The sequence below is a fragment of the Microcaecilia unicolor genome, chromosome 2 (assembly GCF_901765095.1).
Source record: "Microcaecilia unicolor chromosome 2, aMicUni1.1, whole genome shotgun sequence".
Classification (NCBI taxonomy): Eukaryota; Metazoa; Chordata; class Amphibia; order Gymnophiona; family Siphonopidae; genus Microcaecilia; species Microcaecilia unicolor.
This window is the reverse complement of record NC_044032.1, coordinates 380,944,977-380,966,931: the sequence shown is the minus strand read 5'-3', so window position 1 is coordinate 380,966,931 and position 21,955 is coordinate 380,944,977. Positions and strand designations below refer to the sequence as shown.

General features: G+C 44.9%; 1 protein-coding gene across 5 annotated transcripts in view; it reads right to left on the bottom strand.

The window, feature by feature from the left end:
• YTHDC1 (YTH domain containing 1) overlaps positions 1 to 21,955 on the bottom strand; it is a 274,467-nt gene that overhangs the window by 158,509 nt on the left and 94,003 nt on the right. For 3 of the 5 annotated variants that reach the window (XM_030190527.1, XM_030190531.1, XM_030190530.1), the window contains exons 5-6: positions 14,879 to 14,968; positions 14,404 to 14,457 (exon numbers count right to left, since the gene is read on the bottom strand). The exons of 1 other annotated variant lie outside the window; for it this stretch is intronic. In XM_030190527.1, the coding sequence (XP_030046387.1) occupies positions 14,404 to 14,457; positions 14,879 to 14,968 (144 nt within the window). The remainder of the gene's footprint in view (positions 1 to 14,403; positions 14,458 to 14,878; positions 14,969 to 21,955) is intronic. One more of the 5 variants, XM_030190528.1, reaches the window with a different exon arrangement.

Here is a 21,955-nt window from a genome sequence, read left to right as displayed (position 1 = left end):
GTCTTCCATGACTCGGCCTTAGCGTAGTTAGCCCAGACCCCTCAACAAGAGCACAGACCTTCTTGCTAGCAGGTAGAACAGATCCACGTAAGTAGTAGAGAATCCACAAGAACTCAACGAAATCCCACGGATAGTCACAATATAACAAAACAGTGGGTAAAAAACCAGGAGTTCCAGAGTAAAGATGAACCAAACTTTATTTATACATATTTTTTACATAATCTTTATTTTTTAAGTTGGGCTTGCGTACACGAATTAGGTTTAATTGCTATCACAAAATATGTAGCTGTTGGCATTTTATTAATTTTTATATCTTCAATACAATTGATATTGAGTCTTCTATTGTTGAAAACTTGTATATTACATAATTATGTCCAATTTTATCATTATATGATGTGTCCTTATAATTCTAATATTTTATTTACATATTGCAATATTTCATCATTTTATTGATATGATTTTCACAAGTAGATTTGTATATTATATTACTATGTCCCCTTTTTACTCTATTATTTCATTCATACATTTTATTATTTCATTATTTTATTAATATGCTTTTTTGGGCATTTCTTATTCTATTTTCAACTATTTTTTAGTTTCATTTATTTTAAGAAATCTTTTCTTCCATATATCCTTTTTAGAGATATATTGTTTAAGAAATCCTTTTTAGAGATATATTGTTTAAGAAATCCTTTTTAGAGATATATTGTTTATGCAAATCACTGTTACACATCATATCATACAAGTGCTCCTCACTTTGCTTTGGATACCAATTTGTCATTTCAGTAATTTACCTATACACAGTGCTGTATGTTTACTCTTATTTTTAAACTTGCCGCTTTTATTTTTTAAATAAGTATATCATATTCTCTGCCAGTAGATTTAGTTTCCTTTCTATTGCATTATATGCAAGTGTTTACGTGCAACGTATGGCAAAGCTTTTTCTGTCGGTGTTTTCCTTTGCTTTCATTGCAGTACTTTCCCACTAAGAAAATCAGGACTGTCAATCATTATCAGCTGTTCCTCTGAGCAATGCAGTACACGTCACCCATCAGGTGATTCCAACTGCTTTTCCCGCGTTTTTTCTCTCTTGTTTCCTAAGCTCAAAAGGGCTGTCATTCACTATCGGCTGTTTCTTAGACTGCATAGCCCAGACGCTCATGAGAGAGTTCTGGATTACGCTTCAGAACAAAGGTAAAATTATGTATAATCATACCTGATAATTTTCTTTCCATTAATCATAGCTGATCAATCCATAGACTGGTGGGTTGTGTCCATCTACCAGCAGGTGGAGATAGAGAGCAAACTTTTGCCTCCCTATATGTGGTCATGTGCTGCCGGAAACTCCTCAGTATGTCGATATCAAAGCTCCATCCGCAGGACTCAGCACTTAGAGAATTACACCCACGAAGGGACACTCTGCCCAGCTCACCACCGCCGAAACGGGGGAGGGGAATTAACCCAGCTCATCCCCACACAAGTGGGGGAGGGGAATCCGTCCAGCTCATCCCCGCGGAGCGGGGGAGGGACACCACACCCGCCGATGCGGGGGGATCTGGCTTATCCTGCAACCGCAACCGCGGGAGGAGCTGACTGACCCTAACACCGCCGAAGCGGGAAGGGTACAAAGCTGCCCTACAGCCGCACGAAGCGGGAGGGAGTGCCGGCAGAATTTTAAGTCTCAATCCAGCCCCGTAAAACGGAGGGGAGAGGAATGCAGCAGCTCACTGTAACACAAACTCGTCTTAACTCTTGAAAAAACCAAGTGAAAAAACTTGAACACGAAGTCTTTCTGAAGTAACTGAAGACTAAACTTGAACCTGAAATGCAACCAGAATAAAAACAGTACAGATATCTGGGAGGGGCTATGGATTGATCAGCTATGATTAATGGAAAGAAAATTATCAGGTATGATTATACATAATTTTACCTTCCATATCATCAAGCTGATCAATCCATAGACTGGTGGGATGTACCGAAGCAGTACTCACCCAGGGCGGGACATTGAAATCCCTGACCTCAACACTGAAGCTCCAAACCGGGCCTCCGCCCGTGCAGCCACAGTCAAACGGTAATGCTTGGAGAATGTATGAGCCGAAGCCCAAGTTGCCGCCTTGCATATCTCTTCCAAGGAGACGGATCCGGCCTCTGCCATCGAGGCCGCCTGAGCTCTTGTGGAGTGGGCCTTCAGCTGGATAGGCGGCACCTTCCCCGCGGCCACATAAGCCGCTGCAATGGCTTCCTTGACCCATCTTGCCACTGTAGGCTTAGCAGCCTGCAGACCCTTACGAGGACCTGCACACAGGACAAACAGATGATCCGACTTCCGGAAATCATTGGTCACTTCCAAGTATCTGATGATGACCCGTCTCACATCCAGAAATTTGAGAGCAGAGTATTCCTCTGGGTAGTCCTCCCTACGAAAGGAAGGGAGACAGAGCTGCTGATTCACATGGAATCGAGAAACAATCTTGGGCAGGAAGGAAGGCACTGTGCGAATAGTCACTCCTGCCTCAGTGAACTGCAGAAAAGGCTCTCGACAAGAGAGCGCCTGGAGCTCGGAAACTCTTCTGGCTGAAGTGATAGCCACCAAAAAGACTGCTTTCAACGTCAGGTCTTTCAGAGATGCCCTCGACAAGGGTTCAAAAGGCGGCTTCTGCAATGCTCTTAGCACCAGGTTGAGATTCCACGCAGGCACCACTGAGTGCAGAGGAGGGCGCAGGTGATTAACTCCCTTGAGAAAGCGCACCACATCTGGCTGCGAAGCCAGGGAAACACCCCTCAGGCGGCCCCTGAAGCAAGCCAGAGCCGCTACCTGGACTTTAAGGGAACTGAGCGACAGGCCTTTCTCTAGACCTTCTTGCAGGAACGCCAACACTGAAGAAATTGGAGCAGTGAAGGGAGAAAGTGAGCCTGCTTCACACCACGCTGCAAAGATACGCCAAACCCTGGCGTAAGCAGTAGAAGTAGAGCGCTTCCTCGCTCTCAGCATAGTGGCGATGACCTTGTCTGAGAAGCCCTTCTTCCTCAGACGCTGCCGCTCAATAGCCAGGCCGTAAGACCAAAGGGGGAGGGATCCTCCATCACCACGGGACCCTGATGCAACAGGCCCTGCTCCACTGGCAGTCGCAGAGGATCGTCGACTGAGAGCCTGATCAAGTCCGCATACCAGGGACGTCTGGGCCAATCCGGACCCACCAGGATTACCCTGTCGGGATGCTTTGCCACCCGGTCTAGCACCCTGCCCAACATGGGCCAGGGCGGGAACACATAGAGAAGCTCTTGAGTCGGCCACTGTTGGAGAAGAGCATCTACTCCCAGGGATCGAGGGTCCCGTCCTCTGCTGAAGAAGCGCGGCACTTGGCAATTGGCCGATGACGCCATCAGATCTAGGCTCGGCTGGCCCCAGCGCTTCGTGATGTCCAAGAACGCCTGAGCAGATAGCTGCCACTCTCCGGGCTCCAAGGTATGGCGACTGAGAAAGTCCGCCTTGACATTCATGACTCCGGCAATGTGGGCCGCTGAAAGCTGCTCCAGGTTCGCTTCCGCCCACTGGCATAGATTCATAGCCTCCTTGGCTAGAGGGGCGCTCTTGGTACCTCCCTGGCGGTTGACATAGGCCACAGCCGTGGCATTGTCCGACAGAACCCGTACCGGTTTCAACGCCAGTACCGGGATGAACTCCAAAAGCGCCAACCGAATGGCTCTGAGTTCCAGGAGGTTGATAGACCACTTTGCCTCTGCAGGAGACCAGAGTCCCTGCGCTGTCCTTCCCAAGCAGTGGGCTCCCCAGCCCGACAAGGAAGCGTCCGTCGTGACGACAATCCACTCTGGGGCCACCAGAGGCATTCCTGCAGACAACTTGTCCATCTGCGTCCACCAGCTCAGCGCCTTGCGCACTGCTGGGCCCAAGGGAAGGCGCACAGCATAATCCTCCGACACCGGAGTCCAGCGCTGCAGCAGAGAGTGTTGAAGTGGTCTCATATGAGCCCTGGCCCAGGGCACTACTTCCATCGTGGCCGTCATAGAGCCCAACAGCTGCACATAGTCCCAAGCCCGAAGAGGAGAGGCTACTAGGAACTGGTTCACCTGAGCCTGAAGCTTGACAATCCGATTGTCTGGCAGGAACACTCTGCCCACTTGGGTGTCGAATCGAACTCCCAGATACTCCAGGGACTGAGTGGGGCGCAGCTGGCTTTTCTCCCAGTTGATGATCCATCCCAGGGAGCTCAAAAGAGCAACCACCCGGTTCACAGCTTTGCCGCACTCTGCATAAGAGGGGGCTCGGATCAACCAGTCGTCCAGATAAGGATGGACTTGTACTCCTTCCTTCCTCAGGAAGGCCGCGATGACCACCATTACTTTGGAGAAGGTCCGCGGAGCAGTAGCCAACCCGAACGGGAGGGCTCTGAACTGGAAGTGTCGGCCCAGTACTGCAAAACGCAGGAAGCGTTGATGAGGAGGCCAGATGGGAATATGCAAGTACGCTTCCTTGATGTCCAAGGATGCCAGGTACTCCCCTGCCTTCACTGCCGCTATAACAGAGCGGAGAGTCTCCATGCGAAAGTGCCGAACTTTCAAGGCCCGATTGACCCCCTTGAGGTCGAGGATAGGCCGGACAGAACCTCCTTTCTTTGGTACCACAAAGTAAATGGAGTAACGTCCCTTGCCAAGCTGATTTTCTGGCACCGGAACGACCGCCCCCAGGCGGATGAGATTGTCCAAGGTCTGCTGCACTGCCACAGCTTTGACCGGAGACTTGCAGGGAGAGAGTACAAACCCGTCTCTTAAGGGTCGGCAGAACTCTAGCTTGTAGCCGTCTCTGATGACTTCCAGCACCCAAGCGTCTGAAGTTATTGTGGTCCACTCGCCCAGAAACGAGGACAGCCGTCCTCCAATCTGCACTGGGGCGTGGACCAAGACCCCGTCATTGGGTACGAGACCCTGGGGGAGGACCGGAGGGAGCACCTCCGGGACGGCGGTCTCTGCGAAAGGAACGCTGCTTGGGGGAGAAGGTCCTCTTAAAGGAAGAGGAGGCAGAAGAGCCCGACCTGCCCGGGCGGTACCGACGGGCTTCCTGAAACCGTCCTCTGGAGGTACCGGGGCGAGCACTAGCTCGAGCCCTGACCTCTGGTAACTTCTTGCCCTTAGACGTGCCGAGATCGGTCACGATTTTGTCCAGCTCGACCCCAAAGAGCAGCTTGCCTTTAAAAGGCAATCTAGCCAGGCGGGATTTAGAAGCGTGGTCCGCAGACCAATGCTTCAGCCAAAGCCACCGCCGCGCAGAGATTGTCTGAGCCATGCCTTTAGCTGAGGCTCTCAAGACATCATACAGCAAGTCTGCCAAATAGGCCAAGCCCGATTCCAGGGCCGGCCAATCATCCCTCAAGGAAGAATCCGAGGGGGAAGCCCGCCGCACCATAGTCAGGCACGCCCTGGCCACATAGGAACCGCAAACTGAGGCCTGCAAATTTAAAGCAGTAGCCTCGTAGGACGACCTTAAGGCCGCCTCCAATCTTCTGTCTTGGGCGTCCTTTAGGGCCGTGCCACCTTCCACCGGCAACGCCGTTTTCTTAGTCACCGCAGTGATTAAAGAATCCACGGTAGGCCACAGATAGGCCTCACGTTCACTCACAGCCAAAGGATAGAGGCGGGACATAGCCCTAGCCACTTTAAGGCTCGCTTCTGGGACATCCCATTGAGCCGAAATTAAGGTGTGCATAGCATCATGCACGTGGAAGGTTCTAGGCGGGCGCTTCGTCCCCAGCATAATGGCAGAGCCAACAGGGGCTGAGGGAGAGACGTCCTCCGGAGAGGAAATCTTCAAAGTGTCCATGGCCTGTAGCAACAGGTTGGGCAAATCCTCTGGGCTAAAAAGCCGCGCTGCAGAGGGGTCATCCGCTCCAACCGAGCGGGGATCCGTCTCCTCCAAGGAATCCGCAAAGGACCGTTGGGAGACCTCAGACACGCTGCCCTCATCTACATCGGAGGAGACAAATTCCTCCAAGGCCTGGGAATCAACCCGAGGGCGTTTACCTCTGGGAACCTCAACCTCTTTACCAGACGAGGGAGCAGGGGCAGCGTTGTGCATGAGGAAGGCCTGATGCAGCAGCAAAACAAACTCGGGGGAGAAACCCCCCAGACTGTGCACTTCCGCAGCCTGGGCAACAGCCCTAGACGCACCCTCAACCGGCGCTCGCAAGAGCGGGGGAGAGACATGCTGCGCATCCAAGATGGCGTCCGGCGCGACACTCCGCAAAGGAGCCGCGCGGGAAGAACGGCTCTTAACTTTAGCCGCTTTTGTGCCGTCGCCCAAATTAAGGGCGTTCATGGCATTAATGTCTCCAACCTCAAGGGCGGCCCATGAAGAAGCCGTCCGAGCCGCGTGGCCGGCCAAGATGGCGGAGGCGAGGAGCGGGGGATGGGCGTTTATGGCGGGAAAAACCGTCACGCCGGAGGAAGGACCGGGACATACATCGGTCACGAAACTGTCACCCAACAAGGGCGAATCAGGCTTGAAGACCCCCGCATCCCCTCTAGAAGCGCTCCAGCGATCCGGGGAGCGACCCTTTGCGCCCTCGCCCTCCGACGCCATATGCCACGAGGAGAAGAATCGGGGAACCCCCTGCCCGCTATAAAAAGGTAAAAATTACCTGCTGTCCGCTCCGAGCTGTAACGACCTGGTGTCCCAGTGAGTAGCTGCAATAGACGCTTAAATAAACGTCGAAATAAACGCCTTTAAGGACGTTCAAAATTTTTTTTTTTTTTTAACGGAGCCAGCGGGAGGGGGGAGAAAAGGAGGGACCTGGCACCACCAGGTTTGCACTTGCTCAAAAGAGCCCTCAACCCCAGGCACTCAACAAAACCTAAAAATTAGGCTTGGAGGCCTAGCCAGAGCTGCTGCTGTGTGTGACCACCACCTGCTGAGATAGAGAACATACTGAGGAGTTTCCGGCAGCACATGACCACATATAGGGAGGCAAAAGTTTGCTCTCTATCTCCACCTGCTGGTAGATGGACACAACCCACCAGTCTATGGATTGATCAGCTTGATGATATGGAAGGTCTTTTTAAAGGTACATTTGTTGATAAACTGTAGATATAGCTTTGTGATACCCTGTGATAAGGATCTTCCCCCCCCCCCCCCTTTTTTTTCCCTTTCACTTACCTGTGGCAAAGTTTCCTGACTGTGCCTATTTCAGAATGCAGTATACACATTGTATCAGACAGTGTTTAAATTTCTTTGTGTTTGGTATAAACTCACAGTATATTGATACAATCTAATTGAGATTACAGATACAATGTTGTATATATTTTTGCTAGCTTTAAGTCCCCATTTCATTGCATTTTTCCTAATGGCCACCCGTTTCTGATTTAAAACAATTCTTGGTTTCAACAGTCTCACTGAGCTCTCGTTTTAACAGTCACATTGAGCTCTTGTTTTAACAGCCATACCAAGCACTTCTTTATGAGGTCTTCAGGCAGTGTCTCATATTGCAGTGGCTTTCCACTTCATTGCATCTCTCTGTATAGTCACACCTAGACTTCACCCCTGTTTCTGGTTTAAAACAATTCTGGTTTTTAATGGTCACATTTCGGCTCTAGTTTTAACAGCCATAGCCAGCACTTCCTTATGTATTCAGGTTTTCCCTTTCTGTTTAGTTACTGTGGTGTGCTTTTTACTATTTTCACAGACCACTACAATACAGATTGTATTTTACAACATTGCTAATTCTGGATCATCATTATCGTTCTCAAGTATTTAGGTTTGTCCTACTTTTTCTCTGGATTGTTTCATTTTGTGTATGTTCATTTTTTTTAAAATGGAAGTATTTATATCAATGTTTTAGGTTTTATTTACTATTATGCTTCATGTTATATGAATGCTCTTGCTGTTTTGTTCTTTATATTAGCTTTTCACTTTAAAATCACATCACATTTGCATAGCATTTAAATTTTAAATTTTATATTTGTTATATATATATGTTTTAAGCTTTATTTACTTTCAAGATGTTAATGTTTCATGACATATGAATGTTCTAGCTGTTTTGTCCTTCATTTTCTCATTTGATATTTGCATAGTTTTCAGATTATATATGTATTATCATTTGTTTTTAGTGTTATATTCTTTTATATTTTGTTTATATATTGTTTTTATTTGTAGACTCCTGATGTAGGCTCTTTGGCCGAAACACAACGTTGTGTCGAGTCAATATACTGATTAATAAAGTTTGGTTCATCTTTACTCTGGAACTCCTGGTTTTTTACCCACTGTTTTGTTTTATTAGAACAGATCCACGTACCATGGGCGACTGCGGCAATATTCCTGTGTGGGTCACCTCTGAACTAACAAATCTATCCCTGCTAATCCCGCTACTGAAGAGCAAGCACTTTACATTCTCCAGGCTTGCCATTAGATCGAAGTTCAGGGCACCCCACCAGTCTAAAATAAGCTAAAAAGCCACTTTGTTGAAGGGTCACTCTCCTAGATTCAGATCCCAGCAACTGAAAAGGTCAACATGCACATTTCTCCACCCTGATACATACATCGTTAAGAGGGTTGACAGAAGGCATTCCCGCCCAACTATACAACCAGTGAATTGCTTGGCCTGTGCCTTGCTTCTGGTGCCACCCTGCTTGTTGATATACACCATGGTTGACATACACACATTGTCTGAAAGCACTCACACCACCTTTCCTTGGTGCAGCCGAATAGCCCTCGCTTCCACTCAACTGATGGGCCATGATGCCTTTTCGGCTGACCACATCCCCTAAATGCAGTCCTGGCTTCTTTAGGGGATGGGCTCCTCAGCTTTCAAGCTCACATCAGTCCCTCACCACCACTCTTCAGTCTGGAACCGATAAAGATAACCTCTGAAAAGGAGAGCTAGGAGATCCCACCAGCCAAACTGCATCTTGCCAAACTGCACCAAACACGCACACACACAGGGGCAACCAAATCTAGAGTCTTGGGACATGGGATTCCGGCACAACAGCAAGGTCTTCTGCAGTGGCCACATGTCTGCATGGGCCTATGAAACCACCCATAAAGTGGCGGCCATTGAGCCCAGGAGCAGAAAATAATCCCAGATCATGAAGGCAGCCTAACTGCTGAACAACCTTTTCTGGCCTGGAGTTTGAACCATTCTGTCCAGTCAGGTTTGTTGAGGAAATGAACTTTCAGATGCACCAGCTCCTACGTACGGAGGAAGTGAATTTGCTTAATTTAAACTCCCAGGCCATGCTCTAAAGCACCTCAATAATTCTCTTCATGGTACTCTTTCACTGATTCGGCCCAGATCAACCAGTTGTCCAGACAGAGGTGCACCCATATGTAAAATAAGGCTGCAACCATGACTATGATCTTGGAGAAAGTCTTGGGGACAGTGGCCAGCCTATACAAGGAGGGCCTTGAACTGGTAGTGTTTGCTAAAGACATAGAAGTTCAAGTACTTGTGCACCCGTCTCCTGGGAATGTAAAGTAGGCTTCAGCAAGATCAGGAAGGTGAGGAACTCTCATGACTGAGTCTATCATCCAACATATTTTCCATATGGAAGCTTGGGATTCAAAAGTAAGTACTGACTCAAAAAGAGCACCTTTTCCTTGGGACCTCAAAAGAGAGAGCACCACCAGAATTGCTCCTCTGGAGGAACCACTTCCACAGCCCCCAACTACAGCAAGTGGGCTATGGTCTCCTTCAATGCCCCGTGCTTAAGGGGAAGCCGCAAGAGGACACCATAAAGGCATCAAACTTTTTTTGCCAACTTTAAGGCACAGTCATCAAGCACAACCTCTATGACCCACTAGTCCGAGGTCACGAGGGCCACTTGGCAAGCCGGCCACCCACTTGCACACTGATCCTCATTGGGGACACTTTGGAGCAGAGGGACTAAACATAAGAATAAGCATACTCGGTCAGACCAATGGTCCATCTAGCCCTGTATCCAGATTCCAACAGTGGCCAATTCAGGTCATATGTACCTGATAGAATCCCAAATAGTAGCAAGTTTCATGCCACTGATCACAGGGACAAGCAGTGGCTTTCCCCATGTTTCTCTCAAAAGCAGACCATTGATTTTTTCTCCAGGAAGTTGCCCAAACCTTTTTTAAACCCAGATCCACTAACTGCTGATAGCACATCCTCTGGTAATGAGTTCCAGAGCTTAACTATTTGTTGAGTGAAAAATATATTTCCTCCTGTTCATTTTAAAAACAGTGCCATGTAACTTTGAGTGTCAAATGGTCTTTGTACTTTTTGAAAGAGGTAAAAAAATATATATCTGTTTACGTTTACCCATTCTACAGCACTCAGTATTTTGTAGACCTCCATTATATCCCACTCAGCAATCTCTCTTCCAAGCTGAAGAGTCCTAGCCTCTTAAGCCTTTCTTAATCTGAGAGGAATTCCATCCCCTTAATCATTTTGGTTGCCCTTCTTCGACCGTTTTCTAACTCTGCTATATCTTTAAGATAAGGTGACCAGGCTGCTAGAATTAACATTTAAAATATGAGATAGAACAGCTTTTAAATTAGAATTGGGGAGGGGGGAGAGGATGGTTCGGAATGAGATATCCTGGAAGGATAGTATTATAACAGGACATTTAGGGAATCCCAATAGAGAGGTTTCAATAAAAGGTGAAAGAAAGCCAGGAATGTTTGAGAGGAAAACAAAGTAAAGGACGCAAATTATCCCAGTCAACTTCTAACCAGCTTGTAGATGCAATGAAAAAAGAAAATCACACTTTGAAGTGTCTGTATGCAAGTTCTAGAAGACTAAAAAATAACATGGGAGAGTTAGAGTATATACCACTAAATGAAGAGGTAGATATAGGTATCTCAAAGAACAATGGGACACTTACAGGTGCAAACTATGACACAATGATAGACTGGATCAAATTGGAGGTGCGGTGCACTATAAAAGAGGAAATGAAGTCAAACAAAACAAGCATTCAACATGAAACAGATAGCAACAAGGATCCTTATGGATAAAACTTGCATGTGTGAAAGGAAGGCGTATACTGGTAGGATGTACTACCATCTGCCAGGACAGAACAGACAGATGAAGAAATGTTTACAGAAATTAGGGAAGCTGGCAAATTGGGCAACACTTTAATAATAGGTGATTTCAATTACCCCAGTACTGACTGGATAAATGTTACATCAGGGCACACTAGGGAGGTATAATTCCTAGATGTAATAATTGACTGCTTCTTGGAGCAACTGATCCAATAGAGGGGGAGCTATTTTAGATCTAGTCCTAAGTGGAATGCAGAGCATAGTACGAAAGGTAACGGTTTAAAACAGTGATCATAACATGATCACATCTGAGCTAATATCTGGAGAGAAGTCACAAAGGAAATCTACTGTAGCAGCATTTAATTTTCAAAAGGGCAACTATGATAAAATGAAGAAAATGGTTAGAAAGAAGCTAAAAGGATCGGCAGCAAAGGTTAGAACTTTAAATCAGGCATGGACAAGTGCCATCTTGGAAGTCAAAACCAGATGTATCCCATGTATTTACAAAGGTGGAAAGAAGAGGAAATGACAGCCAGCATTGTTAAAAGGTGAAGTGAAAGAGGTTATTAGACCCAAACAATATCCTTCAAATAATGGAAAAAGAAACCCAAAGAAAATAAGAAGTAACATAAGCACTGGCACGTTAGACGCAAAGCACTGATATAGGCAGCAAAAAAAGAAAATGAAGAGAAACTTGCCGCAGAAGCAAAAGAATTCACAGTAACAACATCTTCAGGTACATCACAAGCAGAAAGCCTGTGAGGGAATCTGTGGGACCATTAATAGCAACGGGGGCACTTAGGGAGGACAAAGAGCTAATGGAGACTGAATGAATTCTTTGCTTCAGTCTTTACAAAAGATGATCTAAGAAGAGATCTACCTGTACCAGAAATGGTTTTCAAGGATGACTAGGAGGAGAAACAAAGTAATCTCTGTGAACCTGTATGACGTACTGAGACAAAACCACAAATTTAGAGTAATAAATCACCTAGATCGGATGATATGCACCCCTAGGGTACTGAAAACTCAAAACATGACATTGCCAATCTGCTGTTACTGATCTGTAACCTGCCATTAAAGTCATCCATACCACCTGAAGATTGGAAGGTGACGAATGTGATGCCAATTTTTAAAAAAGGTTCTGGGGGGGGGGGGGGGGGGGGGGGGATCCAGGAAATTATAGACTGGTAGGCCTGACTTCACTGCCAGGCAAAATAGTGGAGATTACAAAGAAAAAAATTATAGAACACAAACATGGTTTAATGGGACAGTCAGCATGGGTTCAGCCAAGGCAAATCTTGCCTCATCGATTCGCTTCATTTCTTTGAAGGCACGAATAAACATGTCAATAAAGGTGAGCCAGTTGATGTAGTGTATCTAGACTTTCAGAAAGCTTTTGACAAAGTTCCTCATGAGAGACTCCTCAGAAAATTAAGGAGTCATGGAATAGGAGGCAATGTTCTGTTGTGGATTAGGAATTGGTTATTGGACAGAAAACAAGAGTGAGGTTAAATGGCCATTTCTCTCAATCAAGGAGGATGAATAGCGGAGTGCTGCAGGGATCTGTACTAGACTGGTGCTATTTAACATTTATAAATGATCTGGAAATCTGGACAAGTGAGGTGATAAAATCTGCAGATGACACAAAACTTTCAAAAGTGTTAAAGCACATGCAGACTGAAAAACTGCAGGAAGACCGAGTATCCAAATGGCAAATGAAATTTGAAGTGGACAAATTAAGTGATGCATTAAGTGATGCACATTGGGACCTGGATTGGTCACTGTTGGAAACCGGATACTGAGCTAGATGGACCATTGGTCTGACCCAGTATGACTACTTATGTTCAAACAGTGAAACTACTAGATCCTGATAAGACTGTGGTCCTCTTTATACTGGACAGATCTGGGTGGACAAACATTTGAGAGGCAATTTGAGATGGATCAGCTAAGTGATTGATGGAATATCTTTGGAGTAGCCTTGTACAAAAGTGACTGAATATTCTTTGTACAAAGGAATTTGGTTAATTCTGTAGGATCAATGAAATTGAGGAGGAAAATACCTGCCACTGTAATCCAGACTTGAGTGGTGATTAATAGCTTTTTTTTTTTTTTTTTTTTTTTATAACTTATTTGTTCACGATTTTTGAGACCTCCTGCACAGAACTGCTGTGCCTATAAGACCGTGAACAGCACAGACAAAAGAAATAGGGGACATATACACTCATTCTGTCCTAGAGGAGGTTTCTGTGCTAAGATGCTGACAACACATACTATATGTAGACTGCTCATAAATATGTTGAATATTGTGCTAAAGCCAGCGTAGAATTGGGGTGAGTGCTGGAAAGATGACAGTGGGATTTCTTAAACACAGCAAGCAGTAACCTTCCTGTACTTGGAGTAGCACCATCACTGAGAAGCAAACAAACACTTAACCCTCTTGGAACTATGCACTTTGGATAGTTGTTGCTGTTCAGACCAGTGTGGCACCAATGAGGAATCCAACATCTTCAGTCGAGAAATCTCATCCAAGACCTGCACCTGCTCCAAATGGGATCAGCATGTCCCCCCCACCCCCCACCCCCTCATCAAGGATGTGCTCCTCAGCCTCTCTAATTGTGGATCCAAAAGAAAAATTGTTTCCTAGCTCTGGCAGATCTATTTCCACACAGATAAGTTTTACTGATGACTGGAACCCAAACCATTATTCTTTCACAGGTGGGACAGGCATGGAATCCCAGTCTGGCCTGCACCATAGTTCTGCAATGAGAAAAAAAAGATTAAATCTCGAAAGAAACGTAGGTAAAAATGTAAAGTAGGTGAAATACAAGGGAAAAAAAAACAATGAAGACAGCATAGGTAAGACAAGTTCTTTTCCAAATATTTCTGAGGGAGAACTTTATTTTTGCATTTGTTCAGCACAGAAGAGAGAGTAAGGCTGAGGTGACAGCTGCATGTGGGAAGGACATGCTCAGAATGTTATTAGTTCTCAGTTCAGGTAGGAGTTCTGTCCCAGTTCTGGAGGATCACATCAACCACTTGTGTGCCTGATTCAATCCAGCTTGTTGATGGAGAAAGGTTTTTGAGTTAGCCAAAAATAAAAAATAAAAGATGATGATGATTTTGGCTAACATGCTGCTGTTGTAAGACATTTTAATGCTAATCTTTTCACATAGGTCAAGAAGCAATTTCACTGCACAGAGTAGATTTAAGGATATATGATTGTCTGTCATATTTTAAATACAAAGGATGTACATGTGGAAACATTATCTAGCAACTAAGAAAATGGATATGAAGAGGGGTAAAATAAAGCCTCTTCTTTTTATGGTGGGGCAAGCAGTACGAAAAAAACTAAAATAAAAATAAAAAAATTCAAGTTTAAAGGATACCTTTTTGAACAGCACGAACAGAAGATGATAATTTTTCATGCTTCTTTTCTGAACCTGTATTCAGCCAAAGTACATTTATTCAGATTGAGCATTCAGAGACAAGATGCAATGCACACACTCATCAGGTACAATCTGAAATTGCCAAAATCTGGTGCATACCCACACGTACAAAACCTTGCTCAATGGGCACAAGTGTGTCACATCTGTAATTTAAACCAGTTTCAACTCCAAGTTAGTCACTGAATCCTCTTCCAAGGGGAGAAAAATCGTGCAGATAAAAAGTTTTCATAAGCAACAGCTGCACAGAATTCAATTACAGGAAAAGGCCACTTAAGCTGCCCCCCACCAAAAAAAAAAAAAATGTTCTCACTAAAAGTATGGCAAACACATATTACCTGAGAAACCTTATTTCTTTAACACTTTACTGGTGTGGAAGAAATCATTGTAAGTAAGAAGCCATAAAAGGAAAGAGTACCTGCATATGATTCTGATGCAGAACTTCCACTTCTATCAAACACAATTGGAGATATACCTCTAGCCCTTTTCCTTTCCTTCTTTTTCTGATCTAGAAAATGTGAAAAGATAACATAAGTGGCTTTACTTTGTTTTCAAATGTTGGTATGGGCTTGAGCCCTCTCTGACTGACTAGACCCAACTGCGTATCCCTCTCCATTTTGCCACCCTACCACCACTAACCAATTCACTATTTTCCAAGGTCTTCCACATTCCATGTTACACCTACTATATTCAAAATGCTGTGTGGCAGCTCACAACTTTACTAGTTACAAGAAGCACTTAAGAATGTGACTTCCTCTATGGACTAGCTTTATACTTTACCTTTTTTGCAAGGAAAGCTGCCCTGCCCTCCCCTCCTCAACCCCACCCCCCTCCCCCCAAAAAAAAAAACCACACACACACTTCTGCAATTGTTGACTGTACAAAAACATCCCCAGAAAATTTTACTATGTTAACTCATAATCCGCCTGATTATTAGTTTGTCTTTCTTAAATACATTTCTGCCCTTGAAAGCACAGACACAATAGCTTATAGAGAAAGCCTCACCTAACAAAAAAACAAACTAAGATGGAGCACCAGAGAAGCAAGGTGGTTTGGTCGCAGTAGCAGGCCTGCAGCAGAAAGGGCTTTACTGGAGGGGAACAGCAGCTGGATCCAGCATGAACCACTAACTACAGCAGACTGAGAATAGGGACCTGCTCCACTCAGTTATACATTCCCATGACCATTATTCTGGAGAACCTTTTAATACACACACACAAATTTTAGACAGCTAATCTGAAAACTGAATGTTTAAATTTGAAAATCAAAAACGATCGTGTTTGTAAATACATAATTTGACTTTTATATGGAAGCACACCTGAAATGCTCCAAAATATTACACAGAAATGGATTTATGTGCATCACTGCTACTAGAAGTGAGGTGGAGGTGCAGCAGGGCAAGATAAGGATGACAAAAGTAGTGCAGGTAATACTTACCACTGCCAAAACTGATCTTCATGCAAACTATATTAAACTTTTTATAGTACATCAGAAAATGAGTACTGGCAGAAAACAATATGACCACTACTCAGAGTACATAAGCAACTCTTTATCAATGTTAGTTTTCAAAAAATCAAATAAAATCCATTCCATAACGCAGTGTCCCTGATAGTATTGAAAAGAACATATAAATGCATTAACCTGCAGAGTTATACTATGCCTTATATAAAAACTAACCTGAAGTTTTCACAACCCAGATCTTTATCCTAACACACATTAGGTATACGAAAACTGTCCTGTGATCTGTCTTGCATTATTTGTGTTCTCAATCTCTTCCTTTTGTGACAGATCTTGTTCACATGTGCGACACAATAACACTACAATATGTAGCAGAACACCATACACTCACACAAAAAAAAACCTCAAATATTGTATTCTGTTTAAAAATAATGCAAGAGAAATATATTAATTTACTTTTACAAACTTACTAAAATCAAGTTATTAAATTTGATTTGTTTATCCCCACAAAAGTTTTAACTCTTTGCTTACTTCAGCAGTTTTAAATTATGGAATTGCTAGACAATTTTTTGACACTGGGTTGGATGACAAACAAATTCCCACTAAATTTACTGCTAAACATTTCTTTACCTGTTGTGAAATGTATACAGAGTACAGCAGGACACTTCAGCTCGCCATACAAAATTACACAGACAAATAGAAGAAACTATCAAGTCAGCAAAAGCAACACATCATCTCTCCAATGCCAAATACTTTGTGAAGTAGCACAAGAGCTACCAAACTATTCAGAACCATTGCAGCAAACCTTGCTTACTATAACAGCACTAACTTTCAGGACACAAATAGCAAGATCTGTATGTTTAAAAAGGTACTCCTGAATAGCGAAGATACTTACCTCTAGCCTGTATTCTCCGAGGACAGCAGGCTGATTATTCTCACACATGGGTCGACATCCACGTCGAACCGGGAACCGGCATTTTGCCATAGGAAAGACAAACTTTGTTAAGAGTCTTCTGGCGCGTGTGCAACGCGCATGCGCAGACTGGCTTCCCGCCCGTCCTGCGAGCACGAACAGAGAACCTCAGTTAAATCAAAAAGCATAACAATCATATCTCCAAAGGGAAGGTGGGAGGGAATGTGAGAATAATCAGCCTGCTGTCCTCGGAGAATACCTGCTACAGGTAAGTATCTTCGCTTTCTCTGAGGACAAGCAGGCTGCTTATTCACACGTGGAGTATCCCTAGCATCCAGGCTCACTCAAAACAATAAATATTGGTCAATTGGGCCTCGCAACAGCGAGGACATAACATAGGTTAACCTGAAAACTATATACAGCTAGCTGAGAGTGCAGCCTGCAACAGAATAAAAATGGGCCTAGGGGGGTGGAGTTGGATTCTAAACCCCAAGAGATTCTGCAGCACTGACTGCCCAAACAGACTGTCGCGTTGGGTATCCTGCTGAAGGCAGTAGTGAGATGTGAATGTGTGCACTGAAGACCACGTTGCAGCTATGCAAAACTCTTCAATGGAGGCTAAATGAGGCACCGACTCAGCAATGGCTCTAACATTATGAGCCGTGACATGGCCCTCCAGAGTCAGCCCGGCTTGGGCATAAGTGAAGGAAATGTAATCTGCTAGCCAATAGGAGAATGTGCATTTTCCGATGGCGACTCCCCTCCTGCTGGGATCAAAAGAAACAAACAACTAGGTAGATTGTCTGAAAGGTTTCGTCCGCTCCATGTAAAAGGCCAATGCTCTCTTGCAGAAAGGTGTGCAAGCGGCCTTCGACAGGGTGGCACGAGGTCGCGGAAAAAATGTTGGCAAGACTCTTGACTGGTTCAGATGAAACTCCGACACCAACTTTGGTAGGAACAGGGTGTGTGAGGAGGACTACTCTGTTGTAATAAAACTCAGTATAAGGTGCATCCACTACTAAGGCCTGAAGCTCACTGACCCTATGAGCTGAAGTAACAGCCACCAAGAAAATGACCTTCCAGGTCAAGACCTTCAGATGGCAGGAATTCAGTGGCTCAAAAGGAGCTTTCATCAGCTGGGTGAGAACAACATTGAGATTCCATGACACTGGTGGAGGTTTGACAGGGGGCTTTGAAAAAAGCAAACCTCTCATGAAGCAAACTAAAGGCTGTCCAGAGATAGGCTTACCCTCTACACGCCGATGATAAGCACTAATTGCGCAGAGGTGAATCCTTACGAAGTTGGTCTTGAGACCAAATTCTGACAAGAGTAGAAAGTATTCAAGCAGAGTCTGTGTAGGACAAGAGAGAGTATCTAGGGCCTTGCTGTCACACCTGACGGCAAACCTCCTTCATTTGAAAGAGTAACACCTCTTCGTGGAATCTTTTCTGGAAGCAACACTCGGGAGACACTCTCTCAAACACTCAAGGCGAATTTTAAGGTCTCAACATCCAGACGCGAGAGCCAGAGACTGGAGGTTGGGATGAAGTAGCGACCCCTCGGTCTGAGCGATGAGGGTTGGAAAACACGCCAATCTCCACGGTTCTTCGGAGGACAACTCCAGAAGAAGAGGGAACCAAATCTGATGCGGCCAGAAGGGTGCGATCAGGATCATGGTTCCGCGGTCTTGCTTGAGTTTCAGCAAAGTCTTGCCTACTAGAGGTATGGGAGGATACGCATACAGAAAGCCTGTTCTCCAATGCAGGAGAAAGACATCTGACGCTAGTCTGCCGTGGGCCTGAAGCCTGGAACAGAACTGAGGGGCTCTGTGATTGATTTGAGTGGCAAAAAGATACACCGAGGGGGTGTCCCACTCTCGGAAGATCTTGCGGGCTATGCCCATATTCAGTGACCACTCGTGAGGTTGCATTACCCTGCTCAGTCTGTCGGCCAGACTGTTGTTTACACCTGCCAGATAAGTGGTTTGGAGATACAAGCCTTGACGGCGTGCCCAAAGCCACATCTGGATAGCTTCCTGACACAGAGGGCGAGATCCAGTGCCCCCCTGCTTGTTGGTGTAGTATATCGCATCCTCATTGTCTGCTTGAATCAAAATGATTTCGTTGGACAGACGATTTCTGAAAGCCTCTACAGCATTCCAGATCACTCATAATTCCAGGAGGCTGAGCTGAAGACCTGTTTCCAGGAAGGACCAGGCTCCTTGAGTGTGAAGCCTATCCACATGAGCTCCCCACCCAAGGAGGGATGCATCCGTCGTCAGCACTTTTTGTGGCTGAGGAATTTCGAATGGTCGTCCCATGGTCAAATTGGACCAGACTGTCCACCACAGAAGAGAATTTTGAAAATTGGTGGACAGTTGGATCACATCCTCCAGATTCCCTGCAGCTTGACACCACTGGGAAACTAGGGTCCACTGAACTGATCTCATATGTAGACATGCCATGGGTGTTACATGAACTCTGGAGGCCATGTGCCCCAAAAGTCTCAACATCTACTGAGACACTTGAACTGTGGACACCAGGGACAGGAGGTTGTTTGCCCTTGTCTCGGGAAGATAAGCTCAAGAGGTCTTCATGTACAGCAGTGCTCCAATGAACTCTAATTTTTGAACAGGAGTGAGATGGGACTTGGAATAATATATTACGAACCCCAGTAGCTCTAGCACCTGAACAGTCATTCGCATGGACTCCGGAGCACCATCCTCCGAGGTGCTCTTCACCAGACAATCACCGAGATAAGGAAACACATGCACTTCCCAGTCTGCATAGCAAAGCTGCGACTACCACTGGACACTTTGTAAACACTCTGGGTGCAGACGCCAGACCAAAGGGCACTACATGGTACTGAAAGTGCTATATTCCCAGTCGAAATCAAAGATACTTCCTGTGAACTGGGAGTATCGAGATGTGTGTGTAAGTATCCTTTAAGTCCAGAGAGCATAGCCAGTCGTTCTCCTGAATCATGGGAAGAAGGGTGCCCAGGGAAACCATCATGAACTTTTATCAGACTAGGAATTTGTTCAGGGCCCTTAGGTCAAGAATGGGATCCATTCACCCTTGTTTTCTTTTGCACAAGGAAGTACCTGGAATAGAACCCCCTTCTTCCCCTGGTGGAACGGGTTCGACCTCATGGGTTTTTAGAAGGGCGAAGAGTTCCTACATAAGCACATAAGTATTGCCACAGTGGGAAAGACCAAAGGTTCATCAAGCCCAGCATCCTGTTTCCAACTGTGGCCAATCCAGGTCACAAATACCTGGCAAGATCCCAAAAAAGTACAAAATATTTTATACTGCTTATCCCAGAAATAGCGGATTTTCCCCAAGTCCATTTAATAATGGTCTATGAACTTTTCCTTTAGGAAGCCATCCAAACTTTTTTTTAAACTCCGCTAAGCTTACCACTTGAGTGAAGAAAAAGTTTCTCCGATTCGTTTTCAATTTACTACATTGTAGCTTCATCGCATGCCCCCTAGTCCTAGTATTTTTGGAAAGAGTAAACAGACGCTTCACATCTACCTGTTCAACTCCACTCATTATTTTATAGAACTCTATCATATCTCCCCTCAGCCGCCTTTTCTCCAAGCTGAAGAGCCCTAGCCGCTTTAGCCTTTCCTCATAGGGAAGTCGTCCCATCCCCTTTGTTATTTTCGTTGCCCTTCTCTGCACCTTTTCTAATTCCACTATATCGTTTTTGAGATACGGCGACCAGAATTGAACATAATATTCGAGATGCGGTCTCACCATGGAGCGATACAAAGGCATTATAACAGCCTCATTTTTGTTTTCCATTCCTTTCCTAATAATACCTAACATTCTATTTGCTTTCTCAGCCGCAGCAGCACACTGAGCAGAGGGTTTCAACGTATCATCAACGACGATACCTAGATCCCTTTCTTGGTCCGTGACTCCTAACGTAGAACCTTGCATGATGTAGCTATAATTCGGGTTCCTCTTTCCCACATATATCACTTTGCACTTGCTCACATTAAACGTCATCTGTCAGTTAGACACCAGTCTCCCAGTCTCTTAAGGTCCTCTTGTAATTTTTCACAATCCTCTTGCGATTTAACAACTTTGAATAACGTTGTGTCATCAGCAAATTTAATTACCTCACTAGTTATTCCCATCTCTAGGTCATTTATAAATATGTTAAAAAGCACCGGTCCCAGCACAGACCCCTGTGGAACCCCACTAACTTCCCTTCTCCATTGAGAATACTGACCATTTAACCCTACTCTCCGTTTTCTATCTTTTAACCAGTTTTTAATCCACAATAGAACATTACCTCCTATCCCATGACTCTCCAATTTCCTCTGAGTCTTTCATGAGGTACTTTGTCAAACACTTTCTGAAAATCCAGATACACAATATCAACCGGCTCACCTTTAACCACGTTTGTTCACCCCTTCAAAGAAATGTAGTGGATTGGTGAGGCAAGATTACCCTTCGCTAAATCCATGTTGACTTTGTCTCATTAATCCATGCTTTTGAATATGCTCTGTAATTTTGTTCTTTATAATAGTCTCTACCATTTTGCCTGGCACCGACACCACACTCACCAGTCTATAATTTCCCACAACTCCTCTGAAAACTTTTTTTTTTTTTAAATCGGCGTTACATTGGTCACCCTCCAATCTTCCGGTACCACGATCGATTTTAAGGATAAATTACATATTACTAACAATAGCTCTGCAAGCTCATTTTTCAGTTCTATCAGTAATCTGGGATGAATAACATCCGGTCCAGGAGATCTGCTACTCTTCAGTTTGTAGTGCCCCATTACATCCTCCAGGTTTACAGAGAATTCATTTTCTCCGACTCGTCAGCTTCGAATACCATTTCTGGCACCAGTATCTCACCCAAATCTTCCTCAGTGAAGACCGAAGAAGCAAAGAATTCATTTAATCTCTCCATTACGGCTTTCTCTTCCCTGATTGCCCCTTTTACTCCTCGGTCATCTAGCGGTCCAACCGATTCTTTTGCAGGCTTCCTGCTTTTAATATACCTAAATAAAATTTCACTGTGTGTTTTTGCCTCCAACGCAATCTTTTTTTCAAAGTCCCTCTTAGCCTTCCTTATCAGTGCTTTGCATTTGACTTCCTC